The sequence below is a fragment of the Epinephelus moara genome, chromosome 17, assembly GCF_006386435.1.
Source record: "Epinephelus moara isolate mb chromosome 17, YSFRI_EMoa_1.0, whole genome shotgun sequence".
Lineage (NCBI taxonomy): Eukaryota > Metazoa > Chordata > Actinopteri > Perciformes > Serranidae > Epinephelus > Epinephelus moara.
The window spans coordinates 11,748,294-11,764,735 of record NC_065522.1 but is presented as its reverse complement, the minus strand read 5'-3'; the positions used below and the strand labels follow the sequence as shown (position 1 = coordinate 11,764,735).

Here is a 16,442-nt window from a genome sequence, read left to right as displayed (position 1 = left end):
TCTTCCTCATTAATAAAACCCTTCATTTAAAAACTGCATTTTGTGTTTACTTGTGTTATCTTTGACTAACGTTTAAATTTGTTTGATGATCTGAAACATTTAAGTGTGGAAAACATGCAAAAAAGTAAGAAATCAGGAAGGGGGCAAACACTTTTTCACACCACTGTATGTAAATTTTAATTTGATTATAAACAGTTTATTCAGGTGCCTACATTTTCACCATGAATACTGTAGGGTTTGATAGCTCAATATTAGCAAAAGTGACGTTAATAAGAACTATTAAACATAACCACTTTAATTATTCGTCCAGCGATATAATTTCATAGTCAGACTAATAAAACCACACCTCTTGTTGATCAGACAAGAATGTTAACGCACTTTGGGGAAATTATTAATTATCAATTGTCAATTCAAATAGAGCTCAAGTAGCTAAAATCTTTGCACTCGCAAAGTGACTGAATGTAATCCTACAGAAAACCAAGACGACGACTTTATAGACAAACATTTATTCTAATACTACTGACACAGGAGACCAAGACGCAGTACAACTAACAGACAAGACAATTGGTCAATGCAGCTATGAGTGGAATGAAATGAATACAGCGATGCATAATGAATGAATGAACAAATGACCAAAGTGAACCAGATGAAGCAGTGAGCAATGGTGAGATAATTCTCAGAGGAAACTTTGACATGGACCTGTGAAAAGCACCATTCAACAGCTGAGAAGCATGGGAAGCAAAAAGGGAAACATCTGAAAACATAGGGGAAATCCTAGTTTTATCTAATGCTCCCTATCATACTGATTAAACTAAGCATCAAACCCCAGCACAGGAAAATCATGTTGTTTCATCTGAGTTGTTGCAGACCAGAAAGGAGATGCTCTGGAGGGGGAAGAGGAAAAGGCAGCGCTGCTCCTTGGTGTGAACTGCTCTTGGAGCCGTCCTTCTCTTCTCCTCAGTTGAACTCCTGGAGCCTTTGGGTGCTTTTGGGCGTTCCTGAGCCCACATGGGAACCTTGGCTTGGGTGAGGGAGTCTGCCTTTCTTCAGTCCTGACCTTGTTGGTCCAGAACGCAGGAGTTAGGCAGACCGTGTGGCATAAAGTTCTTTCTGTTGTGTTTCAGCATGTTCAGTTCTGCTCAGGATGCCATCAAATTGCCCGGTGGGTCAAGCTGGATGGAGCCCAGCATGGCCTGCCGGCTTCTCAGAAGTCCTTCTTCAGTTCTTTGACTCTTAACTCTTAACTCTTAACTTCTTTACTGCAAGACAAAAAGTCACTTCTCATCTTATAGTTGTTACAAGGGATTGAGACTGGCAGGCAGGCTCCAGCCTCTGTGCTGTGATTGGCCTTGCCAGCCGTCTTCTCAGCCTGATGTCCAGTAGGAGCAGTTCACTGTCACTGGCGGGACCTTTCACTCCTCCCCTCCTGTACCTTTGCTAAATTAAAGTTTAATTTACTTTAATTGCTTCCTAAATGGTTAATGAAGCTGGAAACATTTCTAATGCTTCCATATTCATCAATGTGGCACTGTCTGCTATTGAATGGTACCAAACACACATTGCCTGGTGGTTTCCTGGAATTCATGTTTCTGTCTTTTCCTCTTAAAAGACAATTGCAGGGAAAGGTGTTATCACATTATCATACAGTACGCACAGTCGTCTGCACCATAGGGGACCTGGTGCCGAGTCTCCTTCTTCTTGCTGCATGACACCCACATGTTAAATCTTCAAGTTACGTTTGAAACACCTTTCAGACCATGTGGCTGAGTCTGTCTCTGAAGTGACCCAGTAATTGGTCACTGATTCGTCTTTGATGTCAGGAAGCTGAGTGAAAGTCCATTGGTGTGAATCCAGAATAAACAGGCTTGATCACCCTACATCCTCCACACCATCCTATCTCACCCAGAAAAGAGAGGGAGATTGCTGTTCACCGACAACAGTTCAGACAGCATCTAACACCATAGTTTCCTTCAGGCTTCCCGACAGGAAAACCCCAGGTGGTGAGAGTGGTCAGACACACCTCTCCCCACCCTCATCTTTAATGCTGGAGCACCCCAGGGCTGTGTTTTGAGTCCCCTGCTGTACACACTTTACACACACGACTGTGTAGCCACTTCTGACCCCAACACCATCATTAAGTTTGCTGCAGCAGTGGTGGGCCTGATCACAGATACCAATGAAAAGACCTAACTGAACGAAGTAAAGAGCCTCACCTACTAGTGTCAGGACAATAACTTACTCCTCAACATCAGCAACACTAAGGAGACGATAGTGGACCTCGGACAGAGGCAGCCAAGAAACTCTGCTCCCCTTAATATGACCGTGTCTTCGTTGGAGAGGGTGGATAGCTTCAAATGCCTTGGTGCCCACATCACTGGGAGCCTGACCTGCCACTGCATACTGACTCAGTGGTGAGAAAAGCAAGAAAGACTGTTTTACCTGAGACACCTGTGGAAATTCCAGGTATCCCCTCAAATGCTGAGGAATTTCTACTCCTCATCAAGAACATTCTGATGGGGAGAATCACTACCTGGTATGGAAACTGCACCCAACAGGACTGCAAGGCCCTGCAAAGAATGGTTCTCTCAGCTGAGCACACCATAGGTGCTGCTCTACCCTGCATAAAGGATGTTTATACCAGACAATGCAAAAATAGGTCAGGAGAATAATCCCAGCCAACCGGATAATTGCCTTTTAACCCTGCTGAGGTTTGGAAGAAGGTACCGGTTACACCAGGCAGCACTGAGAGGCCCAGGAAGCGCTTCTGCTCTCAGTCAGCAGGGATACTGAATGGTGACCCTGCCTGATCCTGAACACTGACATGTGTTTTATTACTACCACTACAACATATTGATGAAACTATTACATTTTACTGACATTATGTTTTAGGATTTCATGCAATTGATTGATTGATTGATTGATTGATTGATTGATACAATTTCTGGCTTTACATCGTCATTGATGATTTCAGTTGCTCTCACTTTTTTCAGGGCTATCCCATGAAAATGATGTCATCGCAAATATTATAGTCCTGACAAGATCTCATCAGGAAAAACTCACGGCGTAAACTCAGTGTTTAGCTTTTGTTTTGATTTTTGATTTAATATGATGTTTGTCTTTTACTCACTTGAGTGTGTAGGCTCATGGATTATGTTTCGCACTTCTGGGGTTGAGAAGTTTATGCCCATTGTCTCTGGCACATTTTCTCCACCCCTGCAACTAATCCTGATGCAGCTCTTCTCTACACCAGCAGGGGACACTAGCTGGCTGCTGACATGACAGACTGTTGTCCTCAAAGGAGGGCAGGACACTGTGGAAATAACAATAATAATGACTTTACTCAGAATTACTTTCTGTGCAGACTGCACACCATTTAGTGCCTCTGTGCTCAACATTAGATTGTATGAAGCTGACCTTTATCACTTGCATCAGTCTGATGACAGTCACTTGCTGGCAGACCACGGTGTTGATGGAGTGTCCTCTGCCTCCATGTACTTACTAATTTGCTTGATAAATGACAAACATATAATGCAATAGAATGAATCAACTCTCTTACCCATACAGTTTTCACATCAGATTTTATGTATCTTTTAGAGATGTAGAAACCAGCTGTTTACCTTCATTGTGAGAGCATACTGTCATCTCACACTCGCTCCAGAATATTCAAACAGCTTCTCACTGAAAGGAATGAGAGATACTGTATATCTGAAGCTTTATTCCCTTAAAGACTATAGCAGTGTACATTTCCCACAAAGTTTTAAATACTATGCAGCCTACTTGACAGCATGATTTTACTAATCACAATAATAATTTATACCAGTCTTGTTTTAGAGCCTCACCTCCACCCCTTTCACATGACTGGTTCTTACCAATGCAAAACATCTATCATACAAAAAAGAACAAACAACATGTCAACAGAATGCATTATGTCATGTGCTGACTCGACTTTTTATGCTTGTTTGGGAAGATTACCTCACAAACCAACACCCCAGCTCTTTGTCCTCAGCCCATGAAAACAAGGAAGTTGCTTAGTGGTCCTTTCAGTGAATACTTGAAAATGTTCTTTTTCCAACAATGACATGAGAGTTAGAGCAAAGTGTATATTTTGTCTAATACATATTATGAACCAGTATAACGGCATAGATTCCGGTCCTGTTGGCTACTTTGCAATAATGATTCCATGGACCATAGCACCATTTGAACACCTGCTATCATCATTTAGGAGACGCTGAATAAATGCACATAAAGCGTTAACTTCACCAAAATAATGGCAATAATACTTTGTTTAGTATTTCAGACAAAATTTATCAATAAATGATAAATTACCAATACTGACCAGGTTTGGCAGTATATAACTGCATCTTGTGAGATAATTGGATTTCTATATAGTGGATGTCTCTCAACTACTTATCAGGTGCTCCCATTAGGTGTATAACAGAAAAATTACTTACAAAAGAAACATCTAACAACCTACCGTTGAGGAAGAGAAGCGAGCATGGCAGTGTTGCATTTTCTTATCCGGGACTTTCCTTTGGTATGCAGTGTTCATGGGTAAACGATGTGTTCAGAGGATAACGTGCCACACCTCACAGCTTGTGCCAATGCAGCCCTGCGGTTCAGACTTCTCCTTTTATACTGCTGGAATACTCACTTTCATTTTTGGTTTACAGACAAAGTTTAACGGTCAGGTGATGTCTTGAAAACAAGGATTATGTTTACAATAAATTGCGTCAAAAAATAAATAAATAAACTCCATCTCAGATCCCTTAATACACAAGATGGTTTTCTCTGTTGTGCTGCAGAATTTGGTGTTCATTTATAGCATGCTGAGTGAAGAATTATCTATTTTCTTAAACATTTAATGTCTTGGGAACATTTTTTAAGTCAACTGGATAGCCTCCAGACACAACCCTAACAGCACCACAACCACTACTCAGTAAATATGTCATCACTTGCATTACATGTTCTTCAGTTATTTGCATAGTGAGTTGACATCAAAGATGCTTTTTCATGTGCACTTGTGCAGCAACCAGCTGACCTCTGCTAACACACATAAAAATCCAACACAGCCTGTGGAGTCTTTTGTTGCCTCTGAGCAGGAACAGACAGATTACAGACTCCTCATCATGTGGTACAACCTGTATAACTGCATTATGATACACATCACATCAGCTTGACTAAGTCTGAGTGTGTTTGGCTCATTAAATGCACTTCTTATGCTATTTAAGCATAAATGTTTTTGAAATGTGGATTGTTTATTTTTCCCTTTTAATTCTGTCACTATCATTACCTAATGATGTTAGGAAGGCCGCTCTCAATTTTAGTGATATTACTGTGTACTGAGAGGAAATTAAAGGTTGTACAATGCAGTGTGAAGAAGACCAGCCTCTTCTATATTGTTTATATATTGAAATATTTTAATATTAAGGCTATTATAGCCTATTGCACATTACATTTTTTTTCTGTGACGTGTTGTTTGGGCTGTTCTTTTTCTGACAGCTTTGTGATATCATGCTATTAAAGAGCATAAAGAAAGATCCTGGGTATGTTCTCCTTCTTAGGATAGAGCTTTCAATGTGAATCTCAGGGAATGTTGTTTTTTCACCCATTAGTTTTCAAGAAGAAAATGTGTTCTGGAAACTTGATATATAAACATAAAATTTAGTATCTCAGTCTGTTATTGAAAAATAAAACACTTAAAAAATGGCTTATCCTATGAAGGCAGAGTCTATCCACCTTTGAGGAAGAGATGTGAGCATGGCAGTGTCGCATTTTCTTAACCGGGACTTTCCTTTGGTATGCAGTGTTCATGGGTAAATGATGTGTTCAGAGGATAACATGCCACACCTCACAGTTTGTGCCAACGCAGCCCTGTGGTGCAGACTTCTTTTTTCATACTGCTGGAGTAGCCAGTTTATCTTTTGGTTTACAGACAAAGTTTTATGGTCAGGTGGTTTCTCGGAAACAAGGACTTGGGTGGAAGAGTTATAAAAGTGTGTTAGGAAATCACTGTTGAGGCCATGAGAATCAGTGTTTGTTACATATATTTATTTCTTCCTTTATTGCTACCTAGTTCTATTTTATTGCCTATCATACCGTTTTTTTTTTGTTAATTCCAATTTAAATATTTGAAAATTTGTTTTTGTGTATTTTCTGTGTGCAGTGTGGAGAGGGGGCTACAAGTGCATTTCATTATGCAATGGCCTATTTTACACAACTTATTTAAATCAGTTATTTCTCAATGTTTGAATAAGCTGTTCTTCAAACATGCTATCAGCTGTTTCAGTATAGTGTTTGAGCTGCTGCTGTTGTCACACAAGTTGAAGCTTTATACTTTATTTAGGATTTATTTAGGAACACTTAGGTGTTAATTTCTGGTATTTGGTAAGCTTGTATGAAAAGAACATTTAAGCATTTTAGAAACGTTAACTGACTGCATATTCTGTGATCATTTCATGAACCGTAGGTATGGTCCACAACACACAATGTGGTGCTAACTGTGTTTAGAGTTTTGAAAATGTGACTACAGATTGGGCAAAAGGATGTTAATGATTGAAAAAAAAAAAAAAAAAAAAGTCAGAAAAATATCAGGAAATGTAAGAAAAAGTCCATCACAATATCCTGCAAACCAAAGGTGACATCTACTAATTGCTTGTTTCATCAGACCAACACTCAAACATTAAATATATATTCAGGTTTCCATCAAATGTGATTTATTTCTATTTCACCTGCAGTGATTCATCAGACAATCCTGACAGGATCTCCTTATAGAGAGATACAAAGTGTGCTGCACCAAGTACCACTGTGCCTATTGTAAAACAGTGTATAACCATGCACGAGATGTTGCAAATCATGTTCGGACTGCAGTTCAACAGGAAGATATGTGTGTGATTTCTTTTGTTTCTTTATTTATTCAGTTTAATACTGTGTCTAAGAGTATGTGTCACACATGTGAAACACATTTTAAGCATGATCTACTCTGCCAGTCCTCCCAGGAATTTGAAAATAAAAACATATAATTCATTTATTTCCTCATATAATGAAACCTTTTTGGAAGTTATTTTGATTTGCATTTTCTGATAATAGCGTAATCTCTATTAAATAATGTAGCATAGAGAAAGTTATTGTATTAATTAAAAACAGACTTCCAAAGGGCTTTATATCTGTTGTGCAATCTAGCACCACTGTGTTCGTCCAGTTTTATGTCAGTTATTTTGGTCAATGTTAAATTAATAACCAAGGAAATCTATGTAAATATTCTTAAGATCAGGGTAGGCAATCATCCTGCAAGCTGGTGTGGGCTGTAGTCATCTGTTCCAGCCAAGTAAGAACATGCCTGATTTTACTGATCAGCCATTACACTTTGATCAGAACTTTGATTAGTAGAATAGAATCAATAGAAATATTGTACACAAGGAAAATGATCAATTGTGTTTTGCCAACATTTCAGATTTTGTCATCATCAAATGTGGTCAGAGCTGTAGTCAGGCATTCCCCTGCTGCTAGTGCACAGCAACATGAATCAGAAGGGCTGCTTTTCTTACACATTGAACATGTAAAACATAAAGTCAACTGTACAGCCTCGAAACACAGCCCTAACAGCACCACAAACACCATCTCCTCAGCACCTCCATCCCCAGCCAAAGAATCTCCATCTGCAACACCTTCATCCCTTGCAGCAACACATCCACCTCCATCTATAGCAGGAGCACCTCCCTCCCCGCCATTATCACCTTCATCTGGAAGTGGAATTACCTCCATTGCCAGGAGTGCAGTCACCAGTTACATGTTCTTTAGTTATTTGCATAGTGAGTGGACAGAAAAAAAAATCATCAAAGATGCTTTTTCATGTGCGCTTCTCATGCTATTTAAGCATAAATGTTTTTGAAATGTGGATTGTTTATTTTTCCCTTTTAATTCTGTCACTGTCATTACCTAATGATGTTAGGAAGGCCACTCTCAATTTTAATATTATTTTGTATTGTGAGGAAATTAAAGGTTGTACAATGCAGTGTGAAGAAGACCAGCCTCTTCTATATTGTTTATATATTGAAATATTTTAATATTAAGGCTATTATAGCCTATTGCACATTACGTTTTTTCTGTGACGTGTTGTTTGAGCTGTTCTTTTTCTGACAGCTTTGTGATATCATGCTATTAAAGAGCATAAAGAAAGATCCTGGGTATGTTCTCCTTCTTAGGATAGAGCTTTCAATGTGAATCTCAGGGAATGTTGTTTTTTCACCCATTAGTTTTCAAGAAGAAAATGTGTTCTGGAAACTTGATATATAAACATGAAATTTAGTATCTCAGTCTGTTATTAATAATAAATCACTTTTTAAAAAATGGCTTATCCTATGAAGGCAGAGTCTATCCACCTTTGAGGAATAGATGCGAGCACAACAGTATTGCATTTTCTTATCCGGGACTACAGTGTTCATGGGTAAATGATGTGTTCAGAGGATAACATGCCACACCTCACAGCTTGTGCCAATGCAACCCTGCAGTGCAGACTCCTTTTATACTGCTGGAATAGCCAGTTTTTCTTTTGATTGACAGACATAGTTTTATGGTCAGGTGGTTTCCCGGAAACCAGGACTGTGTTTACAGTAAATTGAGTCAAAAATAATAATAAAATCCATCTCAGATCCCTACATACACAAGGTTTTTTTTTCTGTTGTGTTGCAGAGTTATAAAAGTGTGTTAGGAAATCACTGTTGAGGCCATGAGAATCAGTGTTTGTAACATATATTTATTTCTTCCTTTATTGCTACTTTGTTCTATTTTATTGCCTATCATACTGTTGTTTTTTGTTAATTCTAATTTAAAATATTTGAAAATGTGTTTTTGTGTATTTTCTGTGTGCAGTGTGGAGAGGGGGCTATAAGTGCATTTTATATGCAATGGCCTATTTTACACAACTTGTGTTAATAAGTTATTTCTCAATGTTTGAATGAGCTGTTCTTCAAATATGCTATCAGCTGTTTCAGTATAGTGTTTGAGCTGCTGCTGTTGTCACACAAGTTGAAGCTTTATACTACATTTAATGCTTATTTACACAAGCATTTGTGAATAAGACAAATAGGATACATCACGTTGGTACTTGCTAAGCTTGTATGAAAAGAACATTTAAGCATTTTAGAAACATTTTAAGTGACTGCATATTCTGTGATCATTTCATGAACTATAGGTTTGGTCCACAACATACAATGTGCTGCTAACCGTGTTTAGAGTTTTGAAAATATGACCACAGACTGGGCAAAAGGATGTTAATGATTGTTTAAAAAAAAAAAAAAAAAAAAAAAAAAAGGCTAAGCCTAAATGTCCATATAACGATATGGTGACAGTAAAATGTCAGGAAAAAGTTAAAAAAAAAAAAAAAAAAAAAGGTCCATCACAATATCCCACAAACCAAAGGTGACGTCTACAAATTGCTTGTTTCATCAGACCAACACTCAAAAATTTTAAATACATTCAGTTTACAATAACATGGGACAAATAAAAGCTGCATATTGTCGCAGTCTTAAGCATATCTGGTTGAAAGATGACTTAAACAATTAATTTATTGTCAAAAGTCCAATATAACCTAAACATGTACAACTCCTATAAGGAGACTTACAAATAATAATCATAATATTGATAATAAACCATCAGTACCACACCCACTCACACTAAAAAAAAAACATGTCTCATTTAAATCCTAATCCAGAACTGTTGATGAATGGCCTTAATTTGCATTTTCACACCATGGAAAGAATTTCTAAATGAAAACAAACTGAAGCATTTACTTTGGAAGCTACGAAAGAAACCATACTTCATTTATATCCAAGAAGATTTGAGATTCAACAGTTTTATTGGAGCAATAATTAAGAAGTTGATAAATTAGTTTCATCAGTTTGTTTTTAAGATACACTGTAATAATTGATTTCCCCCACAGGATGGCACTACAGCTCGTTTTAAATCATAAATGCTGTCAGGGTCTGTCCTAATAACACTCTGTCTGTAGTTCATCCTCACAAATAATAATTAATTTGTAAGTCTGAAACAGAAATAGGTCTGTCACTTAATTTATGTTCCTTTCTTGGCAGTCTGAGGCAAACACAGATTATAAAATGAGGACTGATCCAGAGATGACACCCTTTTCCACGCCACCCACCCCTGTCTCTGCAGCTCAGTCTTCTCCAGCTGACATCCATAGTAGTGAGGGTCTACAATTAGCAAGTAGCTCCCTCTGTCCCCGGTGCACACCCCAAATATCCCCTTAGAAGAGTTGTCCCTGTCCCCTCCCATCATGACTGGAGATCCATGCTTCTCAAAGTGCTGATGCAGCTCTGCCACTGCAACATTTTCCAGCTCTGCACCTCCACCTCTGACATGCACCAACTTACAGGGCACATCATAGAAATAGTCAAGGATAAGGGAGGCTTCAAATGTTCCTATCCACTCCTTGGAGCACGAGAACGAGCTCGGTTTGTCCCCCATGGTGACCAAGGCTTGCTGGATCTCTTGGAGGCTTGGTGGAGGTCTGTGTTTGTCCCTCAGTGCAAAACAGTTATGGCAGAGCCAGGAAGCCATTGTCTGAACGGTGCGGTAGCCACATCCCCAGCCTCTGTCGTCCTGCCCATCACAGCCGTAATGGAAGTAGAGATAGTCTCCTTGTATCAGAGAACATTTCACAGGATCTGTAAGTGGGTTAGGGAGACCGGTGTGGACATTCTTTGATAAGGTTCCGGTCTTTTTAGTAACCTTCCCGTCTTCAGCTCTACTTCCTCCCCAGTCAATGTCCTCACATTCTGCTGCTACAATCGTTTTATCCATTTCAACAAACTGTCTCACATATTTCCAACTTAATTAACTGGTTTACGCATTTGAAATAAAAATGTTTCCCAGCAGTTCATAACAAGGAATATTCACCCGGAAGTCGTCTGGTGTAACTGTAATATCTGTCCCTTCCGTGCATTTACGATGTTCCGCTTTAGAATTGTTCCCACTAACGATGTTGCCTTCAGGAACTTTTCGTCAGCTCCGTTTTATTCTTGCGAATATAGCTGGCAGCTCCTTTGAGAGTTAACGTATTTTGGGAAAACCAGTGAAATAATTTACTTTTTATATATCCAGAAAGAAAGACACATTTGAATTCCACTTATTTTCGAGATTTTGTAGCAGACATCATATCTTTCATAATTATAATGAAAAATCTGTTTTTTCAAGTCGTCGCTTTACATTTTACAATTTTTGTAGGAGTCTTTGAAGATAGCATAAGCGCTATTCAGTGCACGCGAGCACATCTCAGCACACCTGCCTGTAATTAATAACTCTAGCTAGCTTGTTTTTTCTTCCACAGAATAATATAAGACAAAAAAGAAGAAAGAAATGGTGACTCGGGTAAAATATAGGCAATTTGTCTCCTTATTGGTGGTTTTGCTGTCTACGTGGGACGTTCTCTTTGCTGGCAATAGTGTTGTAAAAACTCGGGAAAGCGTCGGACTTGAAATAAAATGCGAAGAAGCTGAAGTGAGAATAGCCGTAAAGCGAGAGTTTTTTGAGGAGAAGCGTATTCCGTTCAAACCTGAGTATCTTCGACTTGGAGCAAACTCGACACAGCAGAGGTCCTGCGGTGCGAAGGGGCCGGTGTCTGACTCAGAAATGGTCATCTCTGCAGGGCTGCAGGACTGTGGGACTGAGGCCAGGGTGAGAGAAGGGGGGCAACATAAGAGGTTACAGAGGAAAAGTTAGACAGTTCAGATAATTTCACTTGTTTAGAGAGAGCAAGCCACTCTTTATTAAAAACCCTGTCAGACAATAAAAGTTAAATATTTAAAATAGAGTGCAGTTTTTTTTTTTAATTTATGGTTTCTTTGCTACTATCCAGGTCCATGGGGAATGGCTTGTGTATTCCAACCAACTAGTACTATTTCCTGCTGTGGTTCCCACCCCCACTGGCAGCGTGATAATTAGAGGGGTACCCACTGTCATACCTGTGGAGTGCCATTATAGGAGGTAAGGCAGAGTCCATGCTATTGTCGAAATTCTTGTGTGTAGGCTACTTACAGAGGGCACATTTCCTTGGTAGAGCTTTCTTATGGTGCTGCATCAGCCTATGAAACTAATCATCGATTAGTTGACTAATCCTTGCAGCCCTACTTAAGATATTATTCTGGTGTACTGTTACTTTCTTATATGTTTATATTTTTTACTTCTGTTCTTATACTAGTTGCATATACCTCTTATCTGTTGTTATTTCTCTTTTTTTTACTTCCCTATTTATCTGTACTACTTTCTTTCCTTGTGCTGCTCCAACACCTGAGGTCCCCCTCTAAGGATCAGTAAGGACTTATCTTCATCTTATCTTATCTTTGTGGGAGCACAGAAAGCAGACTGTGACTGGAGAACCATTAACCCCAACATGGCTACCAATGACATCCACCATCAGTGCCTCTGGTCTTCTGCACTTCTCCCTTCGTACCATGGCAGGTGAAACCACCATCTCATTAAATTTAGACTGTATCAATGGAATATTGATCTAACAACAGTAATATGTGGTTATTTTGTTTCTATATGGAATCTGTGAAACTGGGACTGAAAAGAAATGCTTGTTTCCTCATATGCAGATGACTGTACCTCTCCACGTAGTTCCTCAGTGTATCAGCAGGGGGAAGCAGTGTTTCTGGAGGCCAGCGTGGAGGCCCCGCGACACCCTCCTCTCACTCTGTATGTGGACTACTGTGTTGTTACGCTGAAGCCTGACCCCCTCTCCCTGCCAAGTTACAAGTTTATCACCAAGCATGGGTCAGCCTTTCCTTCTGACTAAAAATCGAAAAATCAATCCAAGAATTAAATGTAAGATTAATACGATTATATGAATACTTACAGCCAATTCTGGGCATCTTCTGACATTTATCTGACTGGAGGTTTGACACACTGTCTAAATTTGATGCTGCTCATGGGATAATTTCAACATGTGTTGTCCCTCCATTACAGATGTCTTATGGACAGTGTATTGCCGGGTTCTTCGTCTAAATTCCTCCCTAGGGAGCAAAATAACAGACTATGCTTCAGTGTTCAAGCCTTCCACTTCAATCAGGAGTTTGGGAAACAGGTAACACCTCATTGGACAGCTGGTTCATTACTTTCTGAATGCTACTAACTGTCAAAGGAGTCATAATTTTAGCATAACAGATGCTATTTGTGTAATTTATTATGATTATTTTATCACTACTCCTGTTGCATCTACAGAGTTTAGTTTGTCAAGCATTCCACATATGCATTCTTAACTGATGAAGATACTTATGATATTGTTGAAATGAATCTTGGATCAGATGGACTTTATGAATTCGGCTTTCTTCTTCCAGATGTTCATCAGCTGCAACATCAGGGCCACTCTGAAGCAAAACTCACACAGCCACCTCGATAAAGCCTGCTTCTTCCATAGACCCACATTCAGGTGAGGCTCCCAAACTGTTGGTGAACTTCAGTTGTAAATATGTGATTTTCAGTTTCAGTTCATAACACCCACTGATGTCAAATGTATTTTCTGTCTGTCGTTCAGCTGGCGTGCCACAGAGGGAGACAATGCTCTGTGTCGATGCTGCGACTCTGATGACTGCTTTAGAGAGACTGGAAAGGAAAATAGTGGACAAACAACTCAAGCACATACAGGTTGCTCAGCCCTTTACAAATAAATTTAACTTACACAATATGGAAGGTTATTCCGATACAATGACCTGGTCACTAAGCCAGTTGTATGTGTATTTTTGACAGAAAACAATCACAAGGCGGACACATCAGTTGGACCACTTCTCACCCTGCCACGCTCCCATTGGACAGGCCATCTGTCAGTCAATCACTAAAGACCCGTTTTCCAACTTTACAGTTAGGTGGGTACAGAGACTGTTGAGACCAAGCTCAAGGGAGTTAGGGGACACAAACAATAAAGAATCCATCACATATTGTTTTTTCTTATGAGTCATGAAATTTGAAATTTGGAGGCTGTTTCTTGGCTCTATTGATTTATACTTGGAGGCACCTACAAAACTCATTTAAAGCTCCTACATGTTGGATTTATTTTTTGATTACTTTGAGCCCTGGAGACCTGCTGCTGTAGTAATTTACAATAGCCATCACAAAAGCTCCTCCATACACCACTGTTGACTACAGACAGAAAATGTTGGCAGAAGACATGAGTTTGCCATAATGCAGACGGAGTATTAAACTCAAATACATGTATGTAAGATGGAGAATTATTTTTCTCTCTGGCAATCTATCAGTTGAATAATACTACCTCAGTTGGTTTCTTTAAACTTCAGTAATTCCAAACACAATATCACGCTGAAAACTGCCTGAACTCTGTGTGTGTGTGTGTGTGCATGTAGTTAACACTCCAAAACAAAAACTGGTCAGTCAGTCATGCATACGACCCTGGGAGGAACAAACACCACTACACTGACCAGTTTTCAAGGTTATTTTTTTTTTTTTTTTTTATACATAATACCACAAAAATGAATTTGTAAATGATGTACATGTTCAGTCAGGGCTTTTGTCTATTTTTGTTTAGTTGACTCAATACTTAAAATGTCTTTGAGATGACAGAAATCCTGTTCATAAGTGTGTCTCATCTGAGACAGACCAGGTATTTTCATTATGACTGAAGAATGGGCAGTTTTTCACTCAGCAATGCAAAATTGATAGCCACAAAAACAAACCCATGAGGAACAACAAACTACAATGGGACCTAAAATATCTCGGAGCCAACAAGCGCACTAGTATAAACAGACATTTGAGTAAGAATGGGACAGCTACGCAGCAATGCACTGTATGTGCTTTACATCCCCTGCCTGCAATAGAAACACTCGTCTGGTCCCGTGAGAGGAAATGTGACCGACCAAATGGGAAACCTGGTAGATTTCATGAGGCGGCGTCTTATTCCATGACATCAGGACTACATACCTCTCGATCTGAAAATAAGCCTCTGTGTTAATGTAATTAAAAATTCCATTTTAAAGAGGATCTTTTCAAGACCTAGAATATGCTGACCTATCTCTTGACCAAGATGAGTTTTATTTAAAATGCTCCACAGATCAGTAAAGAATTTTGTGAATGGAATAGTTGAAAGTGAGAAGTTACATCAACTTCTGTTTTGTTGTGCTTAGTCGTGTAGTGCTGTACTGTAAGCCTCTGGTTTGAACAGATGTGACTCGTTACATTTAGAAATGGCAAAAAAGGAGGACTTTAGGATGCATTTGTTCTGTTTTACTGTGATATTACAGTTATCTGATATATTTGATCCAGCATGAAATTGATCTGTTTTAGACAACAGTGACTTTATATTTTATTTTTATTTTTTAATCAAGGTTTTTGATGCTCAACACTCAAAACAATGTAATATATTGCATATAAAATAAGGTTATTCATCACATTTCAAATGGAGTTTTGGAACCATTTTAGATTAATTGTGTGCATCCAGTTTAAAGTGTTGGTTATAATCTGAAAGGCCTGGCATAGAGTTCCTCATGCAGATAAAACCAGGTATGCCAATGTTAGCTTCAGCCAGCCATATTCAGTTTTATAGTATTCTGGCAGCTGTGCCTCCTATGAGTGACCAATGGAAATGGTTATGAATAAACCCTTTAATCATATTTAAAAGGCACTGAATGACATTAGTTACCCCTTTTACCCAGATATGTCATTAGTGCTCTCCCGTGTTGTTGTATCAAATGTTTTGACTAATGTGTTACTCCAGCATGTGTGATGCAAGTGTTGGTCTTGGCATGGCACATCAGATAATGTTTTGTTTGATGTCTCCTTTAGTTGGAGCCTCTCAGCACAGAAAGGGAAACATTACAACACTAAAGTCCCTCCTAGATTGTTGCAGTCGATTATTAATGCCACAAGCCACTTTTGCTAATGGCCTTAGCTGGTTTACCATCCTTCATAAACTGCTCCAGTGTGCAAAATATAATGCCATGACAGTGCTACAATGATGGAATCAACATACATGCCATTTTAACATCACTGAGCTGGAAACTTCAGATTTTGGCTGGTTGACTTAATGCTTAGGATGCAAACACAGCTCTGACTTTTACCAACATAGGGTCAGAATGGTTTGCAAACTCTAGTGCAGTAGTCCAGAATAACCCTGGGTTTATCACCATTTTGGGGGGTTCAGAAAAGGCCACCGACTACTACTTTACCAACAGATGTGTTCTAAATGTATCTGCAAAACATTAACTGACAAGGTATTTCATTAGTTTTCCCTATAAAATCCTGTCTTGCAATACAATATCCATATATAGCAGCTAAAGCATGATTAACATTTTTATGGCCAAGTTTAGGCACCCACAGCACTGTGACCCAAACAGACTAAGCAGGCAGGTAGCATCAGTTCAGTAATTTATTGCCAAAGTAAGTATGTACAGGCTTACAAGCAAGCAAACAAAGGAAGG

General features: G+C 39.0%; 2 protein-coding genes across 3 annotated transcripts; one reads left to right on the top strand and one right to left on the bottom strand.

Moving 5' to 3' along the window:
• Positions 1-9,554: 9,554 nt before the first annotated feature.
• ufsp1 (UFM1-specific peptidase 1 (non-functional)) lies at positions 9,555-10,932 on the bottom strand. The gene has a single exon (XM_050067154.1). It carries the CDS (start codon positions 10,816-10,818, stop codon positions 10,069-10,071), a length of 750 nt encoding a protein of 249 aa, XP_049923111.1. The 5' UTR covers positions 10,819-10,932; the 3' UTR covers positions 9,555-10,068.
• Positions 10,933-11,373: 441 nt separating this feature from the next.
• LOC126404137 (zona pellucida sperm-binding protein 3-like) lies at positions 11,374-16,269 on the top strand. 2 transcript variants are annotated; one of them, XM_050067153.1, is made up of 8 exons: positions 11,374-11,691; positions 11,873-12,000; positions 12,371-12,474; positions 12,612-12,711; positions 12,982-13,099; positions 13,353-13,444; positions 13,550-13,659; positions 13,762-16,269. In XM_050067153.1, exons 1-8 carry the CDS (start codon positions 11,374-11,376, stop codon positions 13,848-13,850), a joined length of 1,059 nt encoding a protein of 352 aa, XP_049923110.1. In that variant the 3' UTR covers positions 13,851-16,269. The 2 variants fall into 2 exon arrangements, with proteins under 2 accessions (XP_049923110.1, XP_049923109.1); XM_050067152.1 differs by having other exon boundaries at positions 12,612-12,789.
• The last annotated feature ends 173 nt before the right edge of the window (positions 16,270-16,442 follow it).